Genomic DNA, 20,612 nt, shown 5'->3' on the forward strand with positions numbered 1-20,612 from the left:
ATAACCACTGCTTCTCAACATCTTATATTGTGCCCATTTTGGAAATACAAAGGTTTTCTTGATACCTATTTTTCGCTCTTTATATTTCAGCAAATGAGTTGCCGTATACCTGGAATAGAATGAAAACTAATTGCAAGGTGCAGCTCATTTATTGGCTCTGGGTACCTAGGGTTCTTGATGAACCTACAAGCCCTATATATCCCCGCAACCAGAAGAGTCCAGCAGGCGTAATGGTATATGGCTTTAAAAAATCTGACCGCACAGGAAAAAGTTAGAGTAAAACGTGGAGAAAAATTGCAGTTTTTTTTTTTTTACCTCAATTTCAATATTTTTTTATTTCAGCTGTTATTTTCTGTTGAAAACCCTTGTAGGGTCTACACAAATTACCCCTTGCTGAATTCAGGTTACCGAATCGCAAAACTGGGTTTGTGCATCGCAGTGTGCTTTTTGCATGTCGCAAACAGCGAAAGTCGCTGTTTGCGACCTGCAAAAAACTACCTACATGTGGGTCTTGGTCCCAAATTAGGTCTGGTGTTAACAAAGACATTTTGTTTTTATTAAACTTCTATTTCTCTCTCTTTCGGCCGGCTTTACTGTGAGTGATCGCATTCTGCTCTTCCACAAGGAGCATATTGCCACACAAAGTAGTTTTGTTCAGTGTCAGGAACTACAGTGGCAATCAGTGATGTAACTAAACTGGAGGGTGCCCCTTTGTAAAGAACATGGAGGAGCCCCCTCTACAGACTCACTCAGGGCAGGTGCTGTGCTAAAGGGGCCCCCTGGAGGGAGGCTGCGGGGCCTTTGTTATGCCGCTGGTGTGCTTTTAGAGAGTTCCAAAAACTTTTTTGGGGGGGGTTTGCCCGTGTTTGTTACAATGTTGAGGGCCTGGTAGCTCCCACAACAATAAAGTGTTACAAAAGCCATGTCAAAACAAGACACGCATTGATGAAACTAAAAGACTTATAAAAATATGTCAGATCAGTTGGCTTTGTCAGTGTTTGTTTATTTTCATGCTTCCCATTATCGTGTTGAAAATGGTTACACTGATTTTCCATTAGAAATATTTTTGGGAAATACTAGCATGCATCAACACATTTTACTAAATGACACTTCATTTGCATATAATCAGAGAGCATTCTGGGAGCATTATACTTAGCCTTATAGCCTAAACTTTTCAAACATGTGTATACACGTTTTTTTTGGGTACTGGAACCAACGTCAGTAGTGAAGTGTGACCTTAAAACATTTATTTACAGCACTCACCCTAATAATGAAGGCTTTCAAATAATGAACCATAAATACAAGTTCGAACAGCATTATCTTTAGGAAACACATTACCTCAACTGCAGAGAGTTCCACTCTCTGTAATCAGGCAGCCAAAGGGTTTGTGCTGCAGGGGGTTGGGCCTACTTGTCCCAAGGACAAAGTAAACATAAAAACTTGTTGCCCTTGACCCCAAACAAGATGTCCCGGGCATCGGGCGATAGGAATTCCACATCCCTGTGTATACATGTAACACTCTCTTTTTAATTTTACTATAAAATAATCCTATGTTTTTGTTGTTTACAAGTGTAGCAGAGATGTTTAAATATTGTTATCTTGTCTGTTTAGGATCAAAATGGCAGAGCTGTTCATGGAGTGTGAAGAAGAAGAGCTGCAACCATGGCAGAGGAAACTGAAGAGAATAGTAATAGATGATGACGATGATGAGCTAATATTTGTTGGTGAAATTGTCAGTGCCAAGACAGCCAGTACAAGTAATTTCCTTTTTAGTGCTATTTGCATTGATTTGCTCTGATTGTATTGGACATACAATAGTTCATCAACAGGATTTTGCGCTACTTGATTGTGTGATATTGTGCAGTGCACTGTTTTATGTTTAAACCCAAACTAATCTTTGAAACAAACCAATACTTTATTTTTTGTAGATGTCTAAAACCTTTTAGGCTTAAGTATTCATAAGCTTAAACGTTTGTATCAGTCTGTGCAGAAATGCATATTCTAGATGTGTTGGTAATAGGCGTTTATACACATGGACTCAGCTGAGGCTTGTAGGTCTCATTCCAGGGGCAGTTTCATATAAAAAGTCTTAAAACGGAAGTATACTTATATATTTCAGCATCACAAGTTTAAGAGGCTCTTAATACTGTTATTTTAGGTTTTTTTAAAACCATTACACTTAATTGCCACTTGCAATCTGCCTTTTCCAACAAAAGGGAATTGCATGGCTGGTATCTGACAACATTTCCATACTCCTTCCCAGAAGGATAGGGTGCTTACAAATATTGGTCAATGGTTCCCCCAAAGGACTCTGATATGTTTTCTAGTTTCCTTTCCAGCCAACTCTTGCGCCATGGACTTGGTCAATTTGCCAATCTGCGGCAGAAACCCCGATAGACCGCAAACACCCTGCAAAGCATAGTGCGTTCCCTTAGTGGGATGCATTCTAGGTAACCCAAAATTTCACAGGGATATTAAGTGAAACAAGCCCAAATTCTGTTTCATCATTGAAAGGCACATTCATGAACACTAGGAGTCCAGGAATATATATTTATTTAAGATTCATTTTAAATGAATATCCTATCCTGGAGCACATAATGCAAATAGTAATTGTTATAAAAACAAACAGGTGCAAAGATACTTATCAGGAAGATAATACAAATATGGGAACATTGTGATGTGCTACTTTATAATAATATCTTCATCTTGTCCTTCTTGACTGCTAAAGGTGGCACAAGAAGTGGACACTTAGTTTCAGAGATGGTCCAAACCTCATACCTCTACTGAACAATAGAACTAATGTTTAGCAAGCAATCTGTCTCTTCTATTCTCTTATGCACCCTCAGGCAGACAGATAAGGCGTCCAAGTGAAAGCTGGATGTGCCTTCCCTGTAGCCTTTAGTAAAGGAAGGTGATAAAACAAAGGGTCTTAAAGAGCTTTGGAGTCCCTCATACGACGTTCCCACTATCTCATCACACTCTTCTTAGTTTATGTATTGAATCTAAACATTATTGAACATTTTCATTACAAACCATTAGCAGTAAAAACCTGGCAGCCTTTCACTTACATTGTGTGAAACCTTGCGTAATTTTAAAAAATAATAAATAAGAAGTAAAGTTACCACTTCAATGAATCTTGTTAATTATTTAAAAAAAGCAACCCATACAGAAAAACATGACTATGTTCAAGTAGATATAGGTATCAAGTTGCAGTGAATAACAGCATAAATAAATATGCATTTTTTTAAAATCTGCACCTGTAGGAAGTTGGCTCTGTATGCACTATTTCAAAGTAAGGAATAGTATGCACAGAGTCCAAGGTTTCCCCTTAGAGGTAAGATAGTGGCAAAAAGAGATAATACTAATGCTCTATTTTGTGGTAGTGTGGTCGACCAGTAGGCTTATCAAAGGAGTAGTGTTAAGCATTTGTTGTACATACACACAGGCAATAAATGAGGAACACACACTCGGAGACGATTCCAGGCCAATAGGTTTTTGTATAGAAAAATATATTTTCTTAGTTTATTTTAAGAACCACTGGTTCAAACTCTACATGTAATACTTTGCATGAAAGGTATTGCAGGTAAGTACTTTACGAACTTTGAATAATCACAATAGCATATATACTTTTCAAATAAATCACATATAGCTATTTTAAAACTAGACAGTGCAATTTTCACAGTTCCTAGGCGAGGTAAGTAATTGTTAGTTCTTGCAGGTAAGTAAACCACCTACGGGGTTCAAGTTTGGGTCCAAGGTAGCCCACCGTTGGGGGTTCAGAGCAACCCCAAAGTTACCACACCAGCAGCTCAGGGCCGGTCAGGTGCAGAGTTCAAAGTGGTGCCCAAAACGCATAGGCTTCAATGGAGAAGGGGGTGCCCCAGTTCCAGTCTGCCAGCAGGTAAGTACCCGCGTCTTCGGAGGGCAGACCAGGGGGGTTTTGTAGGGCACCGGGGGGGACACAAGTTAGCACAGAAAGTACACCCTCAGCAGCACGGGGGCGGCCGGGTGCAGTGTGCAAACACGCGTCGGGTTTCCAATGGAAATCAATGTGAGACCAAGGGGTCTCTTCAGCGATGCAGGCAAGGGGAGGGGCTCCTCGGAGTAGCCACCACCTGGGCAAGGGAGAGGGCCTCCTAGGGGTCACTCCTGCACTGGAGTTCCGATCTTTCAGGTCCTGGGGGCTGCGGGTGCAGAGTCTTTTCCAGGCGTAGGGATCTGGGAGTCAGGCAGTCGCGGTCAGGGGGAGCCTCGGGATTCCCTCTGCAGGCGTCGCTGTGGGGGCTCAGGGGGGGCAACTCTGGTTACTCACGATCTCGTAGTCGCCGGGGAGTCCTCCCTGAAATGTTGTTTCTCCACAAGTCGAGCTGGGGGCGTCGGGTGCAGAGTTGCAAGTCTCACGCTTCTGGCGGGAGACGCAGTTGTCTTTAAGTTGCTCCTTTGGAAACAAAGTTGCAGTCTTTGGTGAACAGGGCCGCTGTTCTCAGGAGTTTCTTGGTCCTTTTAGAGCAGGGCAGTCCTCTGAGGATTCAGAGGTCGCTGGTCCTGGGGAAAGCGTCGCTGGAGCAGTTTCTTCAGAAGGGGGGGAGACAGGCTGGTAGGGCTGGGGCCAAAGCAGTTGGTGTCTCCGTCTTCTCTGCAGGGTTTTTCAGCTCAGCAGTCCTCTTCTTCTTAGGTTGCAGGAATCTGAGTTCCTAAGTTCTGGGGAGCCCTTAAATACAAAATTTAAGGGCGTGTTTAGGTCTGGGGGGTTAGTAGCCAATGGCTACTAGCCCTGAGGGTGGGTACACCCTCTTTGTGCCTCCTCCCAAGGGGAGGGGGGTCACATTCCTATCCCTATTGGGGGGATCCTCCATCTGCAAGATGGAGGATTCCTAAAAGTCAGAGTCACTTCAGCTCAGGTTGCCTTAGGCGCTGTCCTGACTGGCCAGTGACTCCTCCTTGTTTTTCTCATTCTCTCCTCCGGCCTTGCCGCCAAAAGTGGGGCCGTGGCCAGAGGGGGCGGGCAACTCCACTAGCTGGAATGCCCTGTGGTGCTGGAACAAAGGGGGTGAACCTTTGAGGCTCACCGTCAGGTGTTACAGCTCCTGCAAGGGGGAGGTGATAAGCATCTCCACCCAGTGCAGGCTTTGTTACTAGCCACAGAGTGACAAAGGCACTCTCCCCATGTGGCCAGCAACATGTCTCGAGTGTGGCAGGCTGCTAAAACCAGTCAGCCTACACAGGTAGTTGGTTAAGGTTTCAGGGGGCACCTCTAAGGTGCCCTCTGGGGTGTATGTTACAATAAAATGTACACTGGCATCAGTGTGCATTTATTGTGCTGAGAAGTTTGATACCAAACTTCCCAGGTTTCAGTGTAGCCATTATGGTGCTGTGGAGTTCGTGTTTGACAGACTCCCAGACCATATAATCTTATGGCTACCCTGCACTTACAATGTCTAAGGTTTTGCTTGGACACTGTAGGGGCACAGTGCTCATGCACTGGTGCCCTCACCTATGGTATAGTGCACCCTGCCTTAGGGCTGTAAGGCCTGCTAGAGGGGTGACTTATCTATACTGCATAGGCAGTGTGAGGTTGGCATGGCACCCTGAGGGGAGTGCCATGTCAACTTATTTGTTTTGTCCTCACCAGCACACACAAGCTGGCAAGCAGTGTGTCTGTGCTGAGTGAGGGGTCCCCAGGGTGGCATAAGATATGCTGCAGCCCTTGGTGATCTTCCCTGGCATCAGGGCCCTTGGTACCAGGGGTACCAGTTACAAGGGACTTACCTGGATGCCAGGGTGTGCCAATTGTGTAAACAAAAGTACAGGTTAGGGAAAGAACACTGGTGCTGGGGCCTGGCTAGCAGGCCTCAGCACACTTTCAATTCAAAACATAGCATCAGCAAAGGCAAAAAGTCAGGGGGTAACCATTCCAAGGAGGCATTTCCTTACAGCACCTAAATACACAGTTTGTATAATTTGAGAAGGGAAAATAGATTATTAATCACGTGTGTGCATATAATTGAACTGGAATTACAAGTGAGTTGCTTAATATGGTTTTAGATCCCTGTACTTACTGTACTTTCTTCTGAAAATAGATAAACCTATTTTTGAATTAGCTAAATGCTAGTAACAGGAATGTTCGATGGCATATGTTGCTGCAGATACACATGTTTGGCACAGTCCGCTGCCTGGTGTTGGGCTCGGAGTATTACAAGTTGTTTTTCTTCGAAGAAGTCTTTTTGGTCACGGGACCGAAGGACTCCTCCCTCTTTGGCTCCATTGCGCATGGGCGTCGACTCCATCTTAGATTGTTTTTTTCCGCTGTCGGGTTCGGACGTATTCCTTTTCGCTCCGTGTTTCGGTTCGGAAAGTTAGTCAGAATCTCGGAAGAAAGCGTCGGTATTGTTCCGTTCGGTATCGGGATAGTTAGGTACATCGACACCGATCATCGGAAGACTTTGGGGCAGTTTCGATCCCCCATCGGGGCCTGGTCGGCCCGACCGCGTGCGACATCGAAGCCGATGGAACGGACCCCGTTTCGTTTCTGCCCAAAATGTCACAGTAAGTATCCTTATACAGATCAGCACTTGGTCTGTAACTTGTGCTTGTCCCCCGAGCACAAGGAGGATACCTGTGAAGCCTGTCGAGCCTTCCGGTCCAGAAAAACACTCCGGGACCGAAGAGCCAGGCGTCACCAAATGGCGTCCACGTCGACAAAACAACGTTTCGACGACGAAGAGGAAACATTCTCGGTTCCGGAATCAGAATCCGGAGACTCCGACGTCGAACAACAGCAACAAACTGTGAGTAAGACGTCGAAAAGTAAATCCATCGACAAACCGAAAGCCCAGGGGACGCCACTGCCAACAGGCCATGGCTCGACCCATAAATCAGGCGACCCGTCGAAGGGGCCGAAAAAGGGCACGCCCATAGCGAAGACACCCGACTCCGGTCGCGGGACCGCCATGGAGCAACCTCGGAGCCGAGAAAGCGGCTCCGAGAGACAAAAACAAGATACCAGCACCGAAAAACATCGGCACCGAGAATCCATGCCGAAAGGAACAAAAATTCTGTCTGTGCCGAAACCGAAAAAATATTCTCTCTCGGCGCCGAAAAATACCACACCTTCATCCTACTCAGAGGAACAAGGACTAAGTGGCCAAATGCACAAATTTGGACAAGAGCTCCAAAGTGTAGAATCGGACTACACACAAAAGAGACTGTGCATCCAGCAAGATACAGGGAAGATATCAACCCTTCCCCCAATCATGAGGAAAAGAAGGATCGGACTTCCAAAGGATGACACACAACCACAAGCCAAAGTGGTTAAAAAAGTCACGCCTCCGCCCTCTCCTCCACAGGCATCGCCGGCACAAACACCGCCACAAATGCACTCACCAGCGCAAACTACCATAAGTCATGACGATCAGGATCAAGACGCCTGGGACCTGTATGACACCCCAGTGCCGGACAATGATCCCGAGTCATACCCCACAAAGCCGTCACCGCCAGAGGACAGTACCTCATACTCGCAACTGGTGGCTAGGGCTGCAGACTTCCACAATGTCCAACTGCATTCCGATCCTATAGAGGATGATTTCTTATTTAACACCCTCTCGGCTACACATAGCCAATATCAATGTCTCCCAATGCTACCAGGGATGTTACGGCACGCGAAACAAATTTTTGAGGAGCCCGTAAAATCAAGAGCCATCACCCCAAGGGTGGATAAGAAATACAAACCACCACCCACAGACCCAGTGTTTATTACTTCGCAGTTACCACCCGACTCTGTGGTAGTAGGGGCAGCTCGCAAAAGAGCAAATTCACATACATCTGGCGACGCCCCACCTCCGGACAAAGAAAGCCGAAGATTTGACGCGGCAGGGAAAAGAGTGGCGTCACAGGCAGCCAACCAGTGGCGCATCGCAAATTCACAAGCGCTGCTGGCCAGATATGACCGCGCACACTGGGACGAGATGCAACTTCTCGTAGACCATCTTCCCCAGGAATACCAAAAAAGGGCGCAGCAAATAGTGGAAGAGGGACAAACGATCTCAAACAATCAAATCCGCTCTTCACTAGACGCAGCCGATACTGCAGCAAGAACAGTCAACACTGCTGTCACCATAAGGAGACACGCTTGGCTACGCACTTCAGGCTTCAAACCTGAAATCCAGCAGGCTGTCCTTAATATGCCCTTCAACGAGAAACAACTGTTTGGCTCGGAAGTGGATACAGCCATTGAAAAACTTAAAAAGGACACAGACACAGACACGGCCAAAGCCATGGGCGCACTCTACTCCCAGCAGAGCAGAGGCTCTTTCAGAAAAACTCCATTTAGAGGGGGGTTTCGTGGCCAACCCACAGACACCACCAGCCAACAATCAAGAACCACACCATATCAGGGTTCCTTCCAAAGGGGTGGTTTCAGGGGATATCGGGGGGGTCAATTCCCAAGGAGTAGGGGAAGATTCCAGACTCCAAAAACACCTCCACCTAAACAGTGACTTTCAAGTCACGCAACCCCTTCACTCAACACCAGTGGGGGGAAGACTAAGCCAATTCTACCAATCTTGGCAACAGATTACAACAGACAATTGGGTATTAGCAATAATCCAACATGGCTATTGCATAGAATTCCACAACTTCCCACCAAACATCCCCCCCAAAACACGCAAAATGTCACAACATCATTTAGAACTTTTAGGACTAGAAGTTCAAGCACTACTGCAAAAGGATGCAATAGAATTAGTACCAGTACAACAAAAAAACACAGGAGTTTACTCCCTGTACTTTCTAATCCCAAAAAGAGACGAAACATTGAGACCAATATTAGATCTCAGGACACTAAATACCTACATCATATCGGACCATTTTCACATGGTCACACTACAAGACATCATTCCACTGCTCAAACAGCAAGATTACATGACCACATTAGACCTAAAGGATGCGTACTTTCATATACCAATACACCCTTCTCACAGAAAGTACCTACGGTTCGTATTCAAAGGAATACATTACCAATTCAAGGTGTTGCCATTCGGAATAACAACTGCACCAAGAGTGTTCACAAAATGTCTAGCAGTAGTAGCAGCACACATCAGGAGACAACAGATACATGTGTTCCCTTACCTAGACGACTGGCTAATCAAAACCAACACAGTAAAAAAATGCGCAAACGACACCACCTTTGTCATACAAACCCTTCACAAACTGGGGTTTTCCATCAACTACACAAAATCACACCTAGAACCGTGTCAAACACAACAATATCTAGGAGCAACCATCAACACATCAAAAGGAATTGCCACTCCAAGTCCACAAAGAGTGCAGGCATTCCACAAGCTAATAAGTGCTATGTTTCCAAACCAAAAGATACAAGCAAAATGTGCGCTAAAACTTCTAGGCATGATGTCATCATGCATAGCCATTGTCCCAAACGCAAGACTACACATGCGACCCTTACAACAGTGTCTAGCATCACAATGGTCACAGGCACAGGGTCAACTTCAAAATCTGGTGTTGGTAGACCGCCAAACATACCTCTCGCTTCTATGGTGGAACAGCAAAAATTTAAACAAAGGGCGGACGTTTCAGGACCCAGTGCCTCAATACGTTATAACAACAGATGCTTCCATGACAGGGTGGGGAGCACACCTCAATCACCACAGCATTCAAGGACAATGGGATATACACGAAACAAAACTTCATATCAATTACCTAGAACTGTTAGCAGTATTTCTAGCGTTAAAAGCCTTCCAACCCATAATAACACACAAATACATTCTTGTCAAAACAGACAACATGACAACAATGTATTATCTAAACAAACAAGGAGGAACACACTCAACACAATTGTGCCTCCTAACACAAAAAATTTGGCAGTGGGCGATTCACAACAACATTCGCCTAATAGCACAATTTATTCCAGGAATACAAAACCAACTAGCAGACAACCTTTCGCGAGACCACCAACAAGTCCACGAATGGGAAATTCACCCCCAAGTTCTGAACAAGTACTTTCAAATTTGGGGAACACCCCAGATAGATTTGTTCGCAACAAGAGAAAACTCAAAATGCCAAAACTTCGCATCCAGGTACCCACACCGCGAATCACAAGGCAATGCTCTATGGATGAATTGGTCAGGGATATTTGCGTACGCTTTTCCCCCTCTCCCTCTCCTTCCATATCTAGTAAACAAGTTGAGTCAAAACCAACTCAAACTCATACTGATAGCACCCACATGGGCAAGACAACCTTGGTATACAACTCTACTAGACCTTTCACTAGTACCGCATGTCAAACTACCCAACAGGCCAGATCTGTTAACACAACACAAACAACAGATCAGACATCCAAACCCAGCATCATTGAATCTGGCAATTTGGCTCCTGAAATCCTAGAATTCGGACACTTGGACCTCACACAAGAATGCATGGAGGTCATAAAACAAGCTAGAAAACCTTCCACTAGACACTGCTATGCATCTAAGTGGAAAAGATTTGTTTACTACTGCCATGCCAATCAAATACAACCAGTACATGCCTCTACTAAAGACATAGTAGGATACTTACTACATTTGCAAAAAGCAAATCTCGCTTTTTCATCTATAAAAATACACCTCGCAGCTATATCTGCTTACCTACAAACTACTCATTCATCGTCTCTATTTAGAATACCAGTTATTAAAGCATTCATGGAAGGGCTAAAAAGAATTATACCACCAAGAACACCACCAGTTCCTTCATGGAACCTTAACATCGTCTTAACAAGACTCATGGGTCCCCCTTTCGAACCCATGCATTCCTGTGAAATGCAATATCTAACCTGGAAGGTCGCATTTCTCATTGCAATCACATCCCTCAGAAGAGTAAGTGAAATACAGGCATTTACCATACAAGAACCATTTATTCAAATACACAACAATAAAATAGTTCTAAGAACAAATCCAAAATTTCTGCCAAAAGTAATCTCACCATTCCATTTAAATCAAACGGTAGAATTGCCAGTGTTCTTCCCACAACCAAATTCTGTGGCTGAAAGGGCACTACATACATTAGACATCAAAAGAGCACTAATGTATTACATTGACAGAACAAAGCTAATCAGGAAAACAAAACAACTGTTCATAGCTTTTCAAAAACCACACATAGGAAATCCAATCTCTAAACAAGGCATTGCTAGATGGATAGTCAGATGCATTCAAACATGCTATCTTAAAGCCAAAAGAGAATTGCCTATTACACCAAAGGCACACTCAACCAGAAAGAAAGGTGCTACAATGGCCTTTCTAGGAAACATTCCTATGAGCGAAATATGTAAGGCTGCAACCTGGTCTACGCCTCATACGTTTACTAAACACTACTGTGTAGACGTACTAAATGCACAACAAGCTACAGTGGGCCAAGCTGTACTAAGAACATTATTCCAAACTACTTCAACTCCTACAGGCTAAACCACCGCTTTTAGGGGAGGTAACTGCTTTATAGTCTATGCCAAACATGTGTATCTGCAGCAACATATGCCATCGAACTGAAAATGTCACTTACCCAGTGTACATCTGTTCGTGGCATTAGTCGCTGCAGATTCACATGTACCCTCCCACCTCCCCGGGAAGCCTGTAGCCGTTTAGAAGTAGATCATGAACCTTAAACATCTGAACATTTGTAAATAATTATTAGAAACTCTTATCATACATACATATTCACTCCATTGCATGGGCACTATTTATACCAAACAACTCCATCCTCACCCTCTGCGGGGAAAACAATCTAAGATGGAGTCGACGCCCATGCGCAATGGAGCCAAAGAGGGAGGAGTCCTTCGGTCCCGTGACCAAAAAGACTTCTTCGAAGAAAAACAACTTGTAATACTCCGAGCCCAACACCAGGCAGCGGACTGTGCCAAACATGTGAATCTGCAGCGACTAATGCCACGAACAGATGTACACTGGGTAAGTGACATTTTCAATTTGCCGCCTGCTCAACTCCCAGATCACTGGTTACCCCACCAGCATAGGTCTTATGTCTATCTGCTCACAAATTCAGTTTTCTAAGAGAACAGAAATTTATAAATAAAAACATCAATCCATCTTTGATCTTCAATGAGTAGAGTCTATTTTCTTCATAAAGTACAACAATTTCCCAAAAAATATTCGTAATATTCACATAACATCACTGTGCCTTATATCAATGTAACAGTTGTTCACATATTAGAGTGACAGCTAATAAATCTTTTGTGACACAATTGATTCTTTCGATTCGTCAGGGCTGTTAAATAATGATAGTTCACCCATTGTATATTCACTTACACTCCAGATTAACCACAGTACCATAATGTCTTTCATTAAAATAAAAATTCTCTGATGAAAAGATTCATCATCAAATTGGTATCCTTAAAATGCATTCCTAGGTTACGTAAATAGTAATGCCTTCTCTCCCGTGACTGGTTGTTCCCTTCTAGCTTAACAAATTATCACTTGATAAAGAGAGAATAACTAATATTATAAGACCCAATTAACCCTTGCAAGTATATCCAAGTTTGTAAATGAAAAATTATCATTATTAATGTGAAGACACAATTTAGTTCTTGGGTGCTGTCTGAAACACACAGATATATATTGTGCCTTGACGCTCTTTTAACAAACTCCTTAGTTACAGAGTTAAAACAAATCAATTATGATCATAGGTCTTAATTGTTATAGCAGTCCATATCACTGATAATTATGCTTAACAGAAATTATTGTTGTCATCTAACAGATCAAATCCTTCGTTCATTACTCTGAAAGAAATCCTCTCACCTTATGTTCTAACAGTGAAAAAGTACCGTCTTTTAACGTCAGTTCTGTACGCTGCTTAACCCCATGATAAGGGAATCTGAGAGATCATAATAATGATAATATAAAATAACTTCTTTAAGTTCTTATCACATAATCTAATGCTCCTCCACCTCTGGATAAGATCTTTACTAACTTTGGGACACTGCCATGTAGAAAAATCTACGAGACCTAGACACATCTGAAAACTAAACATCTGGATGAGTCCAGGGTGGTGTGCTTCACATGCACCCCGCGCCATTTTCTTACCCACAATGCACTGCAAACTTCCAACTTAGCTTGAAATCACAATTTTTTCCCACATTTTTGTGATGGAACCTTCTGGAATCTGCAGGAATCCACAAAATTCCTAGCACCCAGCATTGTCTCATCTATACTGATAAAAATTCTGCCCCACTTGTCAACCTAAAAACGTTTTTTCTTTTTTTTCAAACTGCCCTTTCCGACCCGTTTTGGTTCCCTCTAATTTTTGACATGTTCTTGGGTCTTCCCTGTCACAAGCACTTGGCCCACCTACACAAGTAAGGAATACTTTTTAGTGGGAGACTGAGGGAACATTGGGTGGTAGGAAATGTGTGCCGGTGCAGTGATCCCACACAGAAATGTGGGGAAAATGTGATTTTTGTTTTTTATTTAGCTAAATTTGAGGTTTGCTGAGGATTCTGGGTAAGAGAACTTTGGGGGATCCACGCAACTCACACCTCCCTGGGTGTCTATTTTTCAAAAATAATAGGGTTTGGTAGGTTTCCCCGAATGGCTGCTGAGCCCAGGACCACAAGCGCAGGTGCCTCTCTCTCAAAAACAGGTAGTTTTGTATTTGATAATTTTGATGTGTCCACATAGTGTTTTGGGGCATTTCCTTTTGCGGGCACTAGGCCTACCCAGAAAAAGTGAGGTACCATTTTTATCGGAAGATCTGGGGTAACGCTGGGTAGATGGAAGTTTGTGGCTCCCCTTGGAGTCCAGAACTTTGCAGCACCGAAATGTAAGGAAAACATGTTTTTTGTGCCACGTTTTGAGGTTTGCTAAGGATTCTGGGTAACAGAACCTGGTGAGAACACCAAAAGGTACCCCAACATGGGTTCCCCAGGGTGTCTAGGTTTCAGAAATGTCCAGGTTTGCTAGGTGTTCCTAGGTGCCAGCTGAGCTAGAGGCCGAAATCCACAGCTAGACATTTTCCAAAAAACAGGTCTATTTTCTTTGGGAAAATGTGATGTGTCCACGTTGTGTTTTGGGGCATTTCCTGTCATGGGCACTAGGCCTACCCACACAAGTGAGGTACCATTTTTATCGGGAGACTTTGGGAAATGCTTGGTGGAAGGACATTTTTGGCTCCACTCAGATTCCAGAAATTCTTTCACTGAAATGTGAGGAAAAAGTGTGTGTGCTTTTTTTTTTTTTTTGGGCCATATTTTGAGGTTTACTAAGTATTCTGGGTAACAGAGCCTGGTGAGAGCCCCACAAGTCACCCCATTTTGAATTCCTCTAGGTGTCTAGTTTTAAAAAATGTATAGGTTTGCTAGGTTTCCCTTTGTGCGGGCTGAGCTAGAGGCCAAAATCCACAGCTAGGCACTTTGCAAAAAACACGTTAGATTTTAGTGTAAAAATGGAATGTGTTCATGTTGTGTTTCCTGTCGCGGGCGTTAGGCCTCCCCACACAAGAGAGGTACCATTTTTATTGGGAAACTTGGGGGAACACAGAATATCAAAACAAGTGTTATTACCCCTTGTCTTTCTCTACATTTTTCCTTCCAATTGTAAGACTTCAATATGAGAAATGCCCTGTAATTCACAAGCTAGTATGGGGACTCCGGAATTCAGAGATGTGCAAATAGCCTCTGCTTCTCAACACCTTATCTTGTGCCCATTTTGGAAATACAAAGGTTTCCTTGAAACCTATTTTTCACTCTTTATATTTCACCAAATTAATTGCTGTATACCCGGTACAGAAAGAAAACCCATTACAAGGTGCAGCTTTTTTATTGGCTCTGGGTACCTAGGGTTCTTGATGAACCTACAAGCCCCATATATCCCCACAACCAGAAGAGTCCAGCAGACGTAACGGTATATTGCTTTCGAAAATCTTGACATCGCAGGAAAAAGTTATACAGTAATATGTGAAGGAAAATGGCTGTTTTTTCAGCTCAATTTCAATATTTTTTTTATTTCAGCTGTTGTTTTCTGTAGGAAAACCTTGTAGAATCTACGCAAATGACCCCTTAGTGAATTCAGAATTTTGTTTACTTTTCAGAAATGTTTAGCTGTCCGGGATCCAGCATTGGTTTCAAACCCATTGCTGTTACTAACTGGAAGGAGGCTAAAAGCACAAGAAATAGTAACAGACATTGACAATGCAACAGGTCTCGCGTTTCGTCTAGTTACAGCTATTAGCGTTGTAAACTCCTAACTGGACTTTTCTTGCCACATTAATTGGAACAAAAAATTAGCGCGATTGCGCTAAAACCAGCGCGATAGCGCTGCAAAATAAAGAGAAAAAGTAGTCCAGAAACCATACGGAAAACACGGAGCCTTGTATGTTTTCATTTGTTGGTTGGTGCGCTCGAAGGGGGGGGGGGGGGGGGGGAAATACACACCGGAAAAGGCCTTTTGGCCCTTTGTTGATGCCATTTTCAGGGGAAAAACAACACAAGCCTTCTTCTGCAGCCCTTTCACCCCCATTTTTTTGTAAAAAAAAGAGAAATGTTGGCTAATTTCTTGGTGTCCTCCAGGGGAACCCACAAACTCTTGGTACCTCTGGAATCCCTAGGATTTTTGGAAAAAGGACGACGCACATTTTGCGTGGGTAGCTTATGTGGACAAAAAGCTCTGAGGGCTTAAGAGCGAACTGCCCCAAATAGCCAAAAAAAGGCCTGGCATCTGAGGGGGGGGGGGGGGGAAGGCCTGGCAGCGAAGGGGTTAATAGATTGACATAAGTAAACACACCATTAGCAATAATTTATAAACTATCCAAATTAGTCACTGTTTCTCTAATGCATCCCTTTCATTACCGGAGCATAGATCTGAATCCAATTCTGAACCTCTTTATGGTAGCCTGAAACCTAATCCCTTCAACCACCATAATGTCAAATTTCGCTCCTAACCAAATGTTACAGTAATAATACTACATTAAACTTGAGTCACTTTATCCCAATTATCTGCACCATTCAGGTGAGACACACCCAACATGCAACATTATTTCTCTAATAGGTCACATCGACACCCGCGCAATAACACTCAATCTTGAGGCCTCTTGATAATGACATTGGTATTAATATCCTTCTCCACCTTAATGACTATTTTTGCTCTTGCGGAAATCTAATACTAGTGGTCCCATAAGTCAGTAATGTTTCAGCGTAGACTGTTATAAAAATAATAACTAACCATTTATATTCAATTCGCATAAGTAGGGATCTGCCACATTTGCCTCCTAATCCATCATCTGCTGCATAATCGACAAATTTGGAAAAAAAAATAGTTTCTAGCTCAGACTGTCTAAAAGTTAATACAAATGCTACAACACGTGTTGCAGCGCAGTGAAAGACCCTTTGCAAATGTTGACTGGGCTGCATTTCTGTTGTTTATTGCTATGTTTGGGTGTCACACTGGTAATAATTAGTTGAAACCTATGCCCACACAGTTTAAACAAGTGCAAAAATGACAAAATAGAGTAATACTATTGGAAAATGTCACATTACGTCAGATAATTTGGCTTTTCTTGCTGCATAATTTAGTCAACCCTGCCTCATAATTTGGCCCTCCCTGTCACGTAATTCCATTGGCATTCAGTGTAACCAATATGGAATCCAAGTTACACCAATTAAGTTGCACCAGGCCTGAAATTTGGACCATGATATCAATCGGGAGTCCTACATATTAAAGTATACAATACCCTGTCTGAATTTAAAGATCAAATTGAACAGTTTTCAAACTGTTTATCCAATATGTTTCTCTGACTCAGACTCTAAATTTTTAAATTTGCATTTCTTCCATGAGGTGAAATAGGCTTGACCCAGTTTGACCTATCTTCCATATAGTGTCCTTGTTTGAAATGAAGTGACAAGAGATACCTGTAGTCAATAGTTTTCAAAGCTCTAATATGCTTCTTCCATCACTTCTAGGGTCGAGCGTGCGAGTGCTTGTGAAACTCTGTTGTGTACAGTAAAGGGCTTAGAAGCCACCTGTTACTCTTCTTTACACCCTCGTAATTTGTCACTGTAGGCCTGGCATCATTTTCGTTCCTCTGTTTGGAGCGGCGACCATGCACTGATTGATTTAACTTAATCAGTGCCCCTCAGCTGCTCCCGACTTACTAGAGGTATTATTTTGTTCTTCAAACAGAAGGCTTGTGACTGGCAAAAACATGCCCGGCAGGACAAACACAATTTGCTAAGTTTTTGTAAACATTTTTTATAGCTAACTTTCATTTATTTTGCCAATCTTCTTCTTTTTTCACTTTCCACTCATGTTTTCTTTTGTTTTTGCTCATGGGCCCTCTTCTCGAAAGATGACGATTATCTTGTTTGAAATATTGCAAAGCGGCATTGTTTCTTTATTAGGTGTAATTTTTGAAATGTTGCTTTAACACATTATGCAGTACACCCCAATCCACCCCACTTCAATCCACTCCACTTTACCACAAATTAATCCACCCCACTCCAATCCAAACCACTCACCCCACTATAATCCACTGCAGTCCTCCCAACCCACTCCAATCTAGCCTGCCCCACTCCAGTTAGCCCACACCAATCCAAAACATTCTGCACCACTCCACTCCAAAGCAATTCTACCCCACGCCAATCCACCCAGTTCAGTCTAGCCCACTGCAATCCATTCCCCCCTAGTTCTGTCACCCCAACCCACTTGACTCCACCCCAATCCCATCCACCCCCACTTCATTTTATCCACCACACCCTATCCCATCCCATTTCAGTCCACCCCACCCCACTCCAGTCCAAACCACCTCACACCAATCCACCCCATTCAATTCTCCCACTCTACCCCGATTCTCTGCACTCTACTCCAATCCAATCCACCCCCTCCACGACACTCTGCCATTGAACCACTGAACTCTACTCAACTCTGCAACACTCCTCCTCCACTCTGACATTCCAACAAATTCACTCTACAACACTATACTCCCCCCCCCCCCCCTCCCCCCCCCCCCCCCCCCACTCCACTTTGACAAACTACACACTGACTTTTAGCCACACTGAACAGCAGCCACACTGGTGTACCGCATGGATAAAACACATTGCCAATGCCAGTAGCTCTTGTATAAGTTTGTATAGCTCTTGTATAGGCGAGACCTTTTGGCTTTGCCAATGCTTGTTTCAGCTTTCTTGTTGTAGAGCCAAATATATTGTTTTTTACAAACACACATTATCTTATAAATACAATTTATAGTGTTACAATTGAAAAAAGATGTAATTCTTAATCTAAATCATTCTGTGACATCCGCGAAGGTTTTTGTATTGCCCATAACCTATTTACAACTAATACATTTCCTACAATTATAAAACCCTTTGGGTGAATCTAGCAATCATGTGGCAGTATTAGAGGGGATTGTATCCATTTCTTAGAAATAGCTCAGAATTGTATTTTGTGTTGGTGCTCTTGAATGTGAGAAATGTATTTTACGAAGAATTTTTGCAGATCTCTGGATCGGGAGAAAGAATTTCCCACATTTTCTTTAGCCTTGTATAAATGAGATCATTCCAGTTGCTATATGTAGTAATGTATCTTATCTCACCCCTCACAGTAGTTATATTCTTCCTCTCTTTCAGTAAATATACTCTATTTATTTTACTTGCCCTATGTTTTGAAGTATTCAGAATCTTCCTATCATAAACTATCTGAGGGATTCTCTCTATAATGTTAGCAGCTTCCTTTTCTTATTCACTGTGCACACTGCTGTCTGTTTTTGCTCTCAAAAATTCCTCAAAGGGGATATTGCTCTGTGTTAGAAATGGAGTCTCTAGGTGGCAGATGGTTTGCACCCTGTCCAAGTAGGGACCCTCTCTCTAGTCAGGATAAGGGAGATACCTGCTCAGACAACCCCTGCTCACCCCCTTGGTAGCTTGGCACGCGCAGTCAGGCTGGTCTCCGAAGCAATGTGTAAGGCATTTGCACATAACACACAGTGATACAGTGAAAAATATACAAAAGAACATCACACCAGTTTTATAAAAATAGCCAATATTTATCTGTGTAAAACAAACCAAAACAAGAAAAATCCAACATACAGTAATAAAGATATGAATTTTGTAAGGTTTAACTTAAAAATACAGTTCCTTGAAGTCGATAGCTCTACCTGGGGCTGTCAAGGCATCGTGATCAATAAAACCAACAGTTCAAGCCAGCCTCCGTGGCGCGGGACAGCTTCTTTGTTGGGAAGACCCGCAAACAGTACCTTGGAATTGCAGGGTGTCCTGATCCTCGCAATGTGATCTGGAGAGCGGCATCGCTGGTGTTGTGCTGTCGGTTCCGGAGTCTGTGCAGGGGCCGTCAGGCCCTTGAAGTCGCACGTGTTACAGATCGAAATCTGGGCTGATGAAGTCAGGAGCGCTGGCTTGGATTTCGTTGGGGCTGCTGTGTGAAGTGGGGACGGTGCATAGTGCAGTGCCCACAGGTCACTGTGCAGGCAGTGGCTCGGTGACGGTCATCCAGCGGTGTTGGTGAGACCAGGGCTGCGGTGTGAAGTGAGGTGGTGCGACATGCAGTGTCACCAGGTCACGGTGCAGGCAGCGTTGTCGTAGTTGCTGTAGCGATGTCGCCTGTAGGCCCAAGTCGATGGTGCAGCGTGGGATGGGCTCCGTACGGTCGCAGTGCAAACAGGGACGTCAGTTGACGACACTGGAGTCGATGGATCTGATGTCAGTACTGCAGCCCAGGTCCACTGACAGTGCTTCGTGTTCCTCGTGAGTGCTGTCCACAGGCCACGGGGCAGGTGCCGGTGCCAGTGGGAGCAGCGTTGTTGGGGATGCCCAGGTTGCTATGTGAGCAAGACTATGTTGGAGTGCGGCAGCCACAGGTCACAGTGCGAGCAGCGGCTTGGTAGCGGCACCAGATGACTGCCTCGGTGAGGCCAGGGGAACGGGGCAGTGTAGCTCCGTGCGGCGTTGGGAGGTCACAGTGGAGGCCAGCAGCGTCGTTGCCGGCGCTGCACTGGTTTTTCTTCTTGAACAGCACAAAGCACACAGTTCCCAGTGCTGTAGGCAAATGAAACTGAAGTCTTTGATATCCCTGAGACTTCCAACAGGAGGCAAGCTCTACTCAAGGCCCTTGAACTTTCTCAAGCAGGGGACACAGCAAAGTTCACCCTTTGCTCTCTTTTAAGACAGAAACAGCAACTGCAGGCCATCCCAGCAGAGCAACACAGCAAAGGGCGGTACTACTAATCCAGCTCTTCTCCTTGGCAGAGGTTCCTCTTGATTCCAGAAAGATTCTAAAAGTCTGGGGTTTTGGGTCCAACACTTATACCCCTTCCTGCCTTTGAATTTGGCAAACTTCAAAGGAAAGTCTCAGTTCTTTGCAAGATCCTTCCTTGTCCAGACCAGGCCCCGGACACACACCAGGGGGTTTTGAGACTGCATTGTGTGAGGGCAGACACAGCCCTTTCAGGTCTGAGTGACCACACCTCCCTCCACTCTAGCTGAAATGGCTATCAGGATATGCAGGCTACACCCCAGCTCCCTTTGTGTCACTATCTAAAGGGAATCCACGAACAGTCAGTCACAAAAGGGTTTAAGCAAGAAAATGCCTACTTTCTAAAAGTGGCATTTTCAA

General features: G+C 43.9%; 1 protein-coding gene across 4 annotated transcripts in view; it reads left to right on the plus strand.

Moving 5' to 3' along the window:
- The window catches only part of ZNF280D (zinc finger protein 280D), a 453,315-nt gene that overhangs the window by 62,151 nt on the left and 370,552 nt on the right, over positions 1-20,612 (plus strand). For all 4 annotated transcript variants that reach the window (XM_069222418.1, XM_069222414.1, XM_069222417.1 and 1 more), the window contains exon 2: positions 1,612-1,757. In XM_069222418.1, the coding sequence (XP_069078519.1) occupies positions 1,619-1,757 (139 nt within the window). In that variant the 5' untranslated portion in view covers positions 1,612-1,618. The remainder of the gene's footprint in view (positions 1-1,611; positions 1,758-20,612) is intronic.

The sequence above is a fragment of the Pleurodeles waltl genome, chromosome 3_1 (genome assembly GCF_031143425.1).
Source record: "Pleurodeles waltl isolate 20211129_DDA chromosome 3_1, aPleWal1.hap1.20221129, whole genome shotgun sequence".
Classification (NCBI taxonomy): Eukaryota; Metazoa; Chordata; class Amphibia; order Caudata; family Salamandridae; genus Pleurodeles; species Pleurodeles waltl.